General features: G+C 46.7%; 1 protein-coding gene across 1 annotated transcript in view; it reads right to left on the bottom strand.

Moving 5' to 3' along the window:
- Positions 1 to 8,176, bottom strand: part of CIDEA (cell death inducing DFFA like effector a) — a 35,379-nt gene extending 27,203 nt beyond the window's left edge. The window contains exon 1 of the mRNA XM_075529150.1: positions 7,938 to 8,176. Within this exon, the coding sequence (XP_075385265.1) occupies positions 7,938 to 8,176 (239 nt within the window). The remainder of the gene's footprint in view (positions 1 to 7,937) is intronic.
- Between the last annotated feature and the right edge of the window lie 4,026 nt (positions 8,177 to 12,202).

The raw sequence follows: 12,202 nt of genomic DNA, 5'->3' as shown, positions 1-12,202 counted from the left end.
CAGCTGTGTGACCAGAACAAGGGAACACTGCATGGTTTATAAGCAGGAAAGGTGTATGTCAGGGTTGTATCCTCTCATCCTACTTACTCAATCCGTATGCTGAGAAAATCATCAGAAAAGCTCAATAATAATGCTGAAAGACGTATTAACAACCTGTGAGACACAGGTGATACAACCTTGCTTGCTGAGAATGAGAAGGACTTGAGTCACTTGCTGATGAAGAGCAAGGACTGCAGGTTTCAGTGCGGATTACTGAAGCTTAGATAGCCACCCCTTGCATCCAAACCCTGAGGAAATGATCTAGCATCTGCCAAGAGTAATACCTTCTTATTTCTACAAGTTTAGAAATTAGACGTTTTAGAATTTAGCATTGTCTTGGGTCATGGATTGAATCGTGTCCCTCTAAATATATCAATTATATCAATTTGGCTGGGCCATGATTCCCAGTTGGTTGGCAGTCATGTCATCATGTAACTTGGAGGCTATGTCATGGTGTTATGATTTCCGTGGTGTGACCTGATGTCATATGCTAATCAGCTGTGAGGGACAAAGTGGGAGGCAACACTTTTATACAGGTCACAGCTTCAATGGATGTCATAAGAGTTCCCCTGGCACATGGCTTGTATCACTTTTTATCTTATATATAAAAAAGAGAAAGTAAGCAGAGAGGGGAGGACCAGTAACTACCAAGAAAGAAGATTTGGAGTGGACCACGAGCTTTGGACCCAGGATTGCCGCACTGAGGACCTCCTAAACCCAGGGAAGATTGATGCCAAGAAACAGGGAAACCTCCAGGGAATGCTGAGCCTCCAGATGTGGAGAGGAAAGAAGGACCTGACCCCAGAGCCAACAGAACGGAGAGGGTACACCTTCCCCCTAAATCGGAATTCAGACTGCTAGCCTCCTAAACTGTGAGGGAATACATTTGTTTGTCCCAATCTTCTATGGCTGTCTTTCTGTTATAGCAGCAGGGGATAGGTAAGACATCTAGTACTGGAAAAATATATTGTTGTTCTTATTGTCCAGGTGCTGTTGAATTGGACCCAACCCATAGGAATGCTAAGGAAAGCAGCACAAAACACCAGTGCGTCCTGTGCCACACTCACAGTTACTTTAGAGGGATTTTTCTTTCACCGAAAATAAGATAGTGCCTGACTTTGCAGGTACTCAATGAAAATTAGCTTTCTTAGGAGCCTGCCTATAACACAGTCTAGAAGCAGTGACCAATCCATATTATGGAAACAAAATTTGGCTCTTTAAATATGTTAATTAAGCATCACAACCTTACAAGGATATTATTATTTGAAATGAAAACTGAGGCTCAGATGTGTTTCTCAAAGTCACCCAACTCAAAAGGGAAAGATGTGGGGTATGAGTTCAGGTCTGTGCAAAAGCAGTTTTATTTTTTTATTGTGTTTTGTTTTGAAACAGAGGAGTAAGTTGTTGGTTATTCTGTCCTCTGAAGTTCAAATCTCAAGAACTATACTGAGCATTTTGAGAAAGAGTTGAACTTGAACGTGCAATAACGCTGAGTCACTGCTTCAGTTTCTTTTATATTTTGGGTTAACCAGGGTGCTATGCAATTTCTTTGTAGCGTACTATATGGCCACTAAGGGATTATGGTTAGCCAGTCGTCCCCAGCACTGGCTTGTCATCACATTGACCAAGAGCCTTCGCAAGAGATCCATCAAAGAAGTCAGCCCGCTTAAGTGGAGAGCAAATGCCTTGAGAATGTTTGGGGCAGGGAATGTATGGATGTGCTTTATACAATTGATGTATGTATATGTATGGATGGTGATAAGAGTTGTATGAGTCCCTAATAAAATGTAAAAAAAAGAAAAGAGGAGAAAAAAATGATTAGGGCAAAAACTGTACAGATGTGCTTTATACAATTGATGTATGTATATGTATGGACTGTGATAAGAATAGTATGAGCCCCTAATAAATTGTTAAAATTAAAAAAAAAAATAAAACAAAGCAGAAAAATCAAGAAGACAAGAAAATTATGGCAGGTGCTTATAGTATACCAATATGATAGGTAAAAAATGGTAATTTGTTATAACTGACTTTTCTTAAATTATTGTTGAGGGTGAATATATCTTTTTAAAATTATTAAATCATTTTATTGGGGGCTCTTACAGATATTATAACAACCCATAAATCAATTATATCTAGCAGACTTTTATATATGTTGCCAGCATCATTTTCAAAACATTATCTTCTTGCTTGAGCCCTTTGATATCAGTTCCTCTCTCCCCATCCTACCACATTCGTGAACCCTAAATAAATTATATATTATTATTAAAAAAAAAAAAAGAAGTCAGCCCAGCGCCTACATGGCAATGGGTCAACAAAGCAATAGGATTGACGGGTAGCTACTAACCTTTTGCCTAGATTGCACCAGGCTTCTCAGTTGCACAAGATGAACAAGAGGTTCACAAATGTCTGAGCTAGCACTATAGAGAATTCATTCACAGTTTGATCCCTGCTGACCTGCTAGACAGGACAGCAGAGATTGTTCATATTGTATCTTGTTATTTATCTGTAAGATAAATATTACAGATAAGTAAAACTGAGGCTCAAGTAGTTAAGCTGTAAATAGGTCATAGTTTCAAGTGATAGAGCAGGTGTTTGAATCTAGCACCAACTCCTTGGTGTCAGCTCTACCAAAAGAAACAAGAAGCAAGAGCCCCTCTTCTCCCTGAAAACAAGAGGTCAATATCATTGCCCACGAGGTGTTCTAGAACCTGTGCTCACTGAGGCCAGGGACTATCAGTACAATTTACGTTGACTCATTACCTAGACCACTGTTGGTGCCTGACTTACTTATCGGGGAGAAGATGTGTTTGGAGAGAACTGGAGAAAGCGGGCAATAGAGCTGAAGTCATTTCATCCTCAGTCCAATCCCCAGTGGTTAATGGCATGTCCGCTGGGTTTGAACAGCTCTGCCCTATTTCCTCCCACTTGATGACCCAGCACAGGTGACAAAGTCAGAGTTCATCTTGTCTTTTCATTTCTGATAAACCATATGGCAACCACTTCTGCTTCTCCACTGACCTCAAGCTAGCCATGCTTGATGTCTTGATGAGCAAGGACAGTCATGCCAGCTACTGTTCTTCTTACCCATGACCGATCCAAGGACTACCTTTTCCTATTCAAGATTTGGGGCAAAGTTGGCCAAGAGGCTTATGGACAACTCATAAAAATCCTTTTGAATCTATGAAAATTCTCTCCTTCTTTTCAGTGACCATGATGAGTGACAGAAATGTGTCAAATCATATGAACTCAAGAATTTCCTTCATGTTACATAAAAAGGGATTAGATAAAGTATTATGTACATAAAATCCCATCTAAAATATTTTGTAGATACTTACTCTGCTCCAGCTAAATTACCAGCTAGATGAGCAATCGGGTTTTGTAGTTAGCTAAGTAAACATATTACACCAACTTACCTCCAGTCATTGAGTAGGCAGAACCATTGACCATTAGCATGATTCCAAAACTATTGCTATTCTCATTTCAACATTTTAATGTATTGAAGCTAAAACAGGGCCACTGAGAATTCTTAGGAGTCTTCTTTGAGACACACCATGTGTAAGAGCAGCTACTTTCCCCATTTCTGAGAAAGTCGCTGTAGGTAGGGAAACAGCTCATTATAAGGAAGAAAAGGGTGCTAATAAGGAAACAGGTTGTTTAAGGAAATAATGTCATTTCAGGGAAATCAAGATGATAGCAGAGCTTGGGCTTCTCAGAATGCTCTTGAAAATTGTGAAGTGGCAGATCTCCCAGAAGTGAATAGGAACAGTTGTGCCTGTATTGATTGATTGATTGATTGATTGATTGCTGGGGGAAACAAAGAGCCACCAACTTATAAAAATGTGTGAAAGAAAGCAACAGACTACAGGGGCCATGGACTTTACCCTAACAAAGCTCACCTGCCCTGCGAACATAAAAAGGCCTTCTTTATATGCCATTGGTACCACTTATAGTATATGAGCTGATGCTTATTCTAATTGTGTTTGTGGAGAGACTAGCCCAGGAATATGGTTCTCAGCTGGAAATAAACACAAGGAGGTACTTAAGGGAAAAAACCCGGAATTGCTCTGGGGGGAGTAGAGCTTTCTTAGTACATTTTCCCTGGTAGGCAAGCATCGAGCAACTTGCTCTTAGTTAGTCTACCCAGTGGCGTCACCTGGAAAGGTTCTCTCTGGTCACAGTGAATTTTTTCATAAAAGCAGTTTTGCCTGAGCCTTGTTTATTGTGATGGCCAATTTAAGAGAACAGCATGCGGCTGTGAAATTTTGTTTCTTGCTCAGGAAAAATGCCTGAGAAACTGTTGTGTTGTTAAACACGGCTTACAAGGACAGCGCTTTGGGAAAAACTCAAGTGTATGAGTGGTTTTCTTGTTTCAAAAGAGATGAAATATCGATTGATGACAAACCTCATTCTGGACATCAATCAACTTCCCAAACAGGCAAAAATGCCGACTTGTAGTGCATTTGGAGTTCATTCTACCAGGTCAAACTGTTAATCAGGCTTTCTATTTGGAGGTTCTGAAAAGATTGCTTAACAGTGTGCGACAAAAAGGACCTGTTTTGTGGCAGACGGGGACTGGTTTTGTCACCATGACAGTGCACCAGGTCACGGAGCCATCTCAGTGCACCAGCGATGGCAAAAGCACCATGACTCCCTTGTCCCACATACCTTGCTTACCTGACCTCGCTCCATGTGGCTTCTTTTCATTCCACTAATGAAGAGGGACATGAAAGGACAGTGGTTATAATGATGTAGAACAGGTGAAGGGAAAAATGAGAGGTACTGTCAGCCATCATACAGATGAGTTGCAAAACTGTTTCCTGGCATGGAATCACACATTTGACAAATGTACTAAGTGTAATGGAGAGTACTTTGAAGGTGATAAGGTTGTTTTGTAAAAAAAAAATTAAATTAAATACATAGCTTTGAAAAATAATTCCATGGGGGGGGTTATCCCTCATACTCTGGTATCATGGGTGCAGTTGTAGACTAATTAAGAGAGTGTGAAGGGAACCAGCATAGCGGTCACGGTTGAGTTACAATCCCAAAGGTCAGCAGTTCAAAACCAATAGCTGCTTCATGGGGGGAAAGATGGGGCTTTCTACCCCTGTTAAAAGCTCCAGTCTCAGAAACTCTCAGGAGCGGTTCTCCCCTGTCCTATGTCCACTGGGAGTTACCATCAACCTGATGGCAGTGAGTATTCTGAGTGAGAAGGGAGCATTTCCAGTAAGTGGTGGCTTAAGGAACCCTGCATTTCTTTGTTTAATGGAGAAGGAGGAGGCCACAGCAGAGTAAGTGAAGAACAGGCAGAGTAGGATATAAACACACAGAATAGTGTCACAAAGCCAAGAGGGACAGAGAGCAAGTTAAGAAAGCAAGTGGTGTGGTCAAATGTGGCAACACTCTATGGCTGGGACTGTGTCTACTCCCGTGGGGAGGCATGCCTGGCACATAGAGAGAAGAGTGTGTGTGTGTGTGGGGGGGGGGGGTGCTTAACCAATGGGCAAGAGAACCTTGCCTCCTTGAGCACCCTCCTCCCCAGTGTCCCCACATCCCCAGGAACACCAGAGGGATAAACTCTTCTGACAAGGGTTGCATTGCACAGTCACTTTGGGGATTTTTCCCAACCCATCAGGATACTTGTGTTATGAGCATACTCAAAACATAAACACGGGCATCTTAGGAGATCTTGAAACATGGTTAAAAATAAGAGTTAAACAAGATTTTATACCCATGAAGGATTAGTCGTCTGTGATCTGATAAATTTCCTTGTAGAAAATGAATTCCTTACTTTTATTACTAATGAGACTGTGGTAATATTTGCACTGAAATAGCAGCTACACAAAGAACCCTAAAGAAACTCCAAAGTCAGCAGTTCAAATGCCCCTGCGACTTCAGGGGGGAAAGACGAGGCAGTTGGCTTCCATAAAGATTTACCATCTCAAAGTCCTACAGAGCACTTCTCCTCTGTCCTGTGGGGTTGCTGTGAGCCAGAACTGACGATGCCAGTGGGATGCAGGTGTACAAGGACTAGCGTCTGTGGATCAAGAGGTAAAAAGACGCGCAGCTACACAGGCAGTCCTATGCACAAAGTTGCTATCGGCTCTATAGCCATGTCAGGCTTCGGCATGAATGCCAACACTAACAACATTGAAAAACACAGCCAAGACTAGTTTACGACATCACTTCAGCTCACCCTGGATTTCTAGAGCCTGGCTAAGAGCCCTCAGGCCGCTGCAGGTGTTATGATTCAAAACTTGCTTCCATAGAGTCAATACCAAGCCATGAGTTGGTTTGACCAGGCCAGCTTTGGTTGCAAACCATGCACAAATGAAAGTTCAGTTTAAGGTAGTATTTCAGGCAAAGATCGTTGATCACATCTATTTGATCCATTTGTCTATTTAACAGTTACATATTGATTAAGCTTCTTTCTTGGGAAACTTCAGTTAATTATTCATATAGGACAGGTTGCAATCCATTACACCTACTGGTTTAAGCAAAGAGAAACTGCCAAGAAGCAGGTACATTGCGATACCACAACGATGGAACATGTCCTCACCTTGCCTTTAGCTCCACTGGGTCCTTAGCCTGGCTCTGGTTTTCCAGATAGTTGGGGAAGAAAAGTATTCTCCTTATCATAAGAATGACAGGTTGTCTTCTTCGAGTTCCCTTTAGGAGTTGGTAGATGGCAGTTTGTCAAGAACAAGTATTCCTAGATGCCTAGAGTTTAGAGCTCAAAAGGCATGTGTTGGAGCAGATGAGACATCCTGAGATGCATTGAGTTTGCCCAGGCGTTATCAGTGGGCCAGCTCCCAAACACACCTCATCCAGGGGAGCCTTGCACCCCAGCCCCGCCAGTTTGAGGCACTGAGTGTTCCGCTGCAGGACAGATTCGCCTGTGACTCCCCACATCCTGCTTTCACCTTCCTTCCAGAGGCAGTGCTGGGACCTACTGAGCACAGCTCTGCGCTCCCTTTAACACGCAGTGCTCTGTGGGAGCCTGGGTCACGGAGTGTTGTATATGCTCGAGAAAAAGGATTGCAAGGGTACTTCCAACTGCCAACAGTTCTACCTCCTGGGAGTGGGTGCACCTGCAGCTGCACGGGAGAAAGGCTGGGCCTTCTGTTTCCCTGGAGAGTTGCCGGCTCAGAACCCCACGAGGTGGGGGGGGGGGGCGCTGTGAGTCAGCAGTGAGTCCATCGCAGTGTTTATTTTTTTAGGGGAGAGGTTGCGAGTAGGATGTGGGGTGCCTCCTGGGGTGGAAGAAGAGGCAGAAGAACAAAACAACAGATGTCCCTATGCTGAACTAGGTGAATGCTGGTCCTCCAAAGAACATATTCCCTGCCTTCCTGGGGCGGACTTCAGAGTTTTCTGTGCATTTGTTTTTAAAAACGCAAGCCACTCAGAAAGGCTGCGGGAACATCCTGCCAGCAGTCTTTCCAGCCCTATTTCTACACAGCTCCCCACTGGGGGGTGTGGGGGTGTCGAAGGGCAGCAACAACTGTGAGGCATGGGGGCTCGGGGCTGGGTGGAGTCAACCACCACCAGATCTAGGACACTCCTAGTTCCTAGGCAAAGGTCATGCCTTTCCCTTCCATGTGCCACCCCTCTGGGCCCCGTGGTTTGTCACAGGTAAGGCCATTCTCTCCTGGCCATTCTCTCCACGTCCAAGCTTCCTCCTGAAAAACCTCAGGGGTCAATGATCTTTGCCTGAAATACTACCTTAAAGCGCCAGCACCCCGACATGCCCTCCCCGAACGGAGCATACCAGCCTCCCCAGGGGAGGCTCAGCGGTGGGGGTGGGGGACTGCGCACTGGCTGAAGCACCCAGAGGTGATTGTCAGCCGGCTGCTGCCCATGGGGCCACCCTCCACTGGCCACCCGCCGTGTCTCGCACCCACACTCCCGCGCCGCACAAGTCACCCACAGCCAGAAGAAAGGGGGCAGGCTGCACCTGGTCGGGCTCATTGAGGATTGGGGAGCCCTGGACGCCAGGGGAGGCAGGGACCCCCGGGGCGCAGGGATCGCGGACAGGGGGCGGGCATCCAGGGGCAGGATGCACAGAGCCTCGGGCGTCGCAGAGCGGCCGGCGCAGTACTCGCCTGAGCAGGGCTCCCGTGTAGTCCCGGGCTGTCTCCATATCACCAGCAGTGTCACCTCACGGGGCCGGCTCAGCCCCTGTCGCCTCCTTTTAAGGAGCGCCCACGGGTCCGCCCAGGCGCTCCCCAGGCCAGACCGGCCGGCCGGCACGCGCTGGCCTTGGGAGGAGGGGGTGGGGGGAGGGGTTACTTGGAAGTGCCCGACCTGCCTGCCAATGCCGTGCCTGGCACTTGCCAGGTTGGGGGCTCCAGGCCTGTGGGTGATTGTATCACTTCCGCAGCATCTCTTGGGCTGTGGCAGGGTGGGCGGCTTCTCCGGAGCCCCACGCCCCTGGTGGGGAGAGGGTTTCCGAAGTAGAAATGGGGGGGGCGGTGGGGGGACCATCTTGTACAGGCAGGGCCTTCTCTGAGGACCAAGAAGGAGAGAGCGGCCGGGCGGGGAGGTGCGTGGGGGAGCTTTTACCTAGGATCTGGGGACAGAAGCTTCTCTGGGGCTGCGGTTGGGAATGTCTTCACGCCTAGGGAGTAGGGGGAGGGAATTCAGGAGATTCAGGAGAGCTCTGGATCACGACAGGGATGCGGATGGCTCTTGAGTGAAGGCAGGAGAGAGCAGCCTTTAAGAACAAGGGAAGTTTCCTGGGACATACAGAAGTCCCAGTGCACTCTCCCCTGCCCACCTGCAAGTGAGTCGGTACCTAATCATTCCTAACAGCGCGCTGTGCTGAAATGCTTCTTTCTCCTTCCCTTGGTTTTGTAACGTCCACTGGATGGTTTCCCATTTGGCTGCTTTGCCTTGCCCTCGTTCCGAATTTGGCTCAAAGGACAGATATTGCCTCTCCTTCAAAGTCTCTGGTGTAAAACTCATTTAGTTTGCAGAAGAATTGGGAGCCCAACGCATCAGAAATGGCATGCATCACCTGGGCTGTGGGGGGGGGTGGGCATCTGAGGGGGCCATTAGCTGCCCGTCCCATTGATACCCCACATCTGATAGATGAGAAAATGGTGCCAATCAAGTCAACTTATCTTGGTGGCACCGTGGATTAAGCATTAGGCTGCCAATCGCAAGATCAGCCCTTCAAACGCCCAGCCAGCCAGCCGCCCCGCAGGAGAAGGGGGTTGGGGGGGCTGTGTGCACCTGTGAAGACTGACAACCTCAGGAAGTGGCTGGAGCGGTCCTGCTCTGCCCTGGAGGGTTGCTACGAGGAACTGAGGTAGGGACTGCAGGCGGTGAAGTCCTTAGCTCCTGTTTTTCAGAAGAACAAACGCATGAAGAGCGACATGGTACACAGGCAGTCTGGGAGCTGGGACATGAGGCTTTGGGGAAGGGTGGGCACAGATGCAGGCAGCCAGGCTGGCCCTTGAGTCCAGAGTAGGTGTTTCTTGTGCCAGTATATGGTGACTTGGTGGTGTACAAACTCTGGTGGGGTGAGGGGTGGCAGTGAGGTTGCATTGGGCTGGAGCGTGACTTGGTGATCTTAGGAAGGCAGGAACTGTGGGAGGGAGAGGAGAGGGGTGAGGGGACATTTCAGGGGACTTGAGATGAATGACAAAGGGAAAGGTGCCTGGAGAGACAGTAGAGGCCCTAGCTGAGAGGAGAACCCCCAGGGCAGTACTGGAGTTAAAATTGCGCTGTTGATATACTCAGTCACACTGATGAAAGGATGCTGCCTGCAGCGAAGTCAGAGTGAGCACAGTTGTCAGCAGGGAGTAGGGAAAGGTTGGACCAGGGGTATGTGCATTGCTCTCCAAAGGGCTTGACCACACAGTGCAACTGATGGCCAAAAAGAAACCGGTATTGACCTTGAATGTGCCCAGTCGGGGCAGTGAGACTTCCGGCCTGTGCTGGAAGAAATGCCAAAGGGTTTCATCTTCTCTCTCATACACAAACCTTGATCTCATTGAACACGGTTTCACACATCTTCGTTAAGCAACTACTATTTTCCAGTGCAAGTCAGAGCAGAAGCCCAGTGCTTCTTGTACTCACTCAACAGACTGTTGTTGACACGTACTCTGTATGTCTACGGGCAGGGTCTTCTCCCCGGTGCCCAGGACGTCCGTGGCCTCGTTCTGCTGCCTCGGACTGGGTTGCAGTGGATGGAGTCTCTACTTCTTCGCTTCTTCCCCCTCCCCCTTTCTGGCCTGCAGTCGGCAGGGTGTCATGGTCACCAACGCACCCGTGAGATCTTGGAGACTTGGGTTCCTGATCTGTCCTTCCCTCCTTCTACCTGGGAGACCCCAAATGACTATTGTGGCTTTTCCTTAAGCCTAAGTTCCTCACCTGAAAAAGATACAGAGTCTGTCTTTCGGAGGGTGTTTAAGAGGAAGATCAAGCGAGGAAAGAGTTGATTGGGCCCAGTGCCTGAACACAGTGCTGCGGCCGTGTGAATAGCAAAGGGGCATGATGATGTGACTGGCATCCCAGTGTCTACACCCAGCCATGTGTGGGCCTCTGATGCAGAAGTCCCTTCGCCTGTGTGGCGAATGCGAATACTGCAAGCACATTCCCGTTTTCTGAATGGTCTTACTGGCTTATAAGTCACATATACAATCCAGTAGTTCGATTCTATGAAGAAGAGTTGTACAATCATCACCACAACCACATTTAGAACATTTTCCCCTTTCTGGTGCCCACTTCTCTTAGCTCCCCACTCGCCCTCAACACCCCCTGCCAGACTCCCAGGAAAACATTAATCCGGTTACTATCTTTAAAGAGTTGCTTTTCCTTCATAGACGCGCCTCTTCAGATTTGGAAAGACATTAAAAATACCAGTAAAAAGACAAGAACAAAAACAAAGTAAAACAGAGAAAAGCCTCAATTTAAAAAAGCATAAACTGTTAAAAACTGGAACAAATAGGTCAGAAGAAAGAGCAAATGACACGAGCTAAATTATAACCTAGCTGCATCTACAACGGTCCACTTTCCAGTGCACTCTGCATGACAGCAAGGCTATTTGCCCCCTGGTCTGTGATCAGAGGGGATTCACCAGAGGCTTCATCCACATGTACCTCCCCTCTTGTAACTGAAACAATGTTAAAATGGGTTGAAAGGATCAAATGATAAGGTGGTACATTTTAACCAAGATTTACAATGTAAGGCACATTTCTTAATAACTGTGAATGAGTTGCAATGAGGATTAAAGGAGATAATGCATTTTAAATGCAATGGATGCTCTCACATGGGAACCCCGGTGGTGTAGAGTCACTTGTTGAGCTGCTATCTAGGGGTTGCAGTTGGAAACCACCAGTTACTCCCTGGGAGAAAGATGAGGCTCACTACTCCTGTGAAGAGTTACAGCCTCAAAAACCCAAGGGCAGTTAGTTCTGCCCTGTCCTATAGGGTCACTGTGAATTGGAATCAACGTGATGGCAGTAAGTATGGTGCAAGTCATTAACAAACATTAGGTTGCATTATTGTATTGATAAGGAAATCAAGCCCTGAGAAAAGATGACCTCAAATACTGTTGGCCACACAAGTGGGACATCTTCAGCAGAAGATGCCAGCGTTTCTTTCCATTTCCTCCACCATTTACATAGATACTCTTTCTAGTGTGCTTTTATGACCACACTGCTTTCTAACAATACCTTAGCGCTTAGAAAATAAAATGCCATGCATTCATTTATACTAGGGTGTAAATGATTGCTAGCCCAATTCAGCAGATAGTGACAGCTATTTCATGCCAGTTACTCTCCTCTCAAATCAAGGCTCTTTCCTTCTCTGCCAAGACGTGTGCCACAAGAGGCTGACCTTACAACTTCACCACAGACTCCCTGTCCATTTGCTATCCAAACATTCTATTAGAGAGAGGTATATATATCCCACACTCCAAAATATCAAATCAAACCCATTATCATTGAATTGATTCCTACTCAGACCCTATAAAGGCATGCAGGGTTATAAATCTTTAAGGAAGCAAACAGCCTTTTGTGACTGGCTGGTGGATTTGGACCACTGACCTTCTGGATCGCAACCCAAATGCTTAGCCCACAGCACTATCAGGTGCACCCTCACTGGCCCCACCAAGCCAATCCCATGGTCACGGAAATTCTGGCTCATGACAACTCTACAT

The sequence above is a fragment of the Tenrec ecaudatus genome, chromosome 13 (assembly GCF_050624435.1).
Source record: "Tenrec ecaudatus isolate mTenEca1 chromosome 13, mTenEca1.hap1, whole genome shotgun sequence".
In the NCBI taxonomy this organism is placed as follows: Eukaryota; Metazoa; Chordata; class Mammalia; order Afrosoricida; family Tenrecidae; genus Tenrec; species Tenrec ecaudatus.
This window is presented reverse-complemented; position numbering and strand designations above follow the sequence as displayed.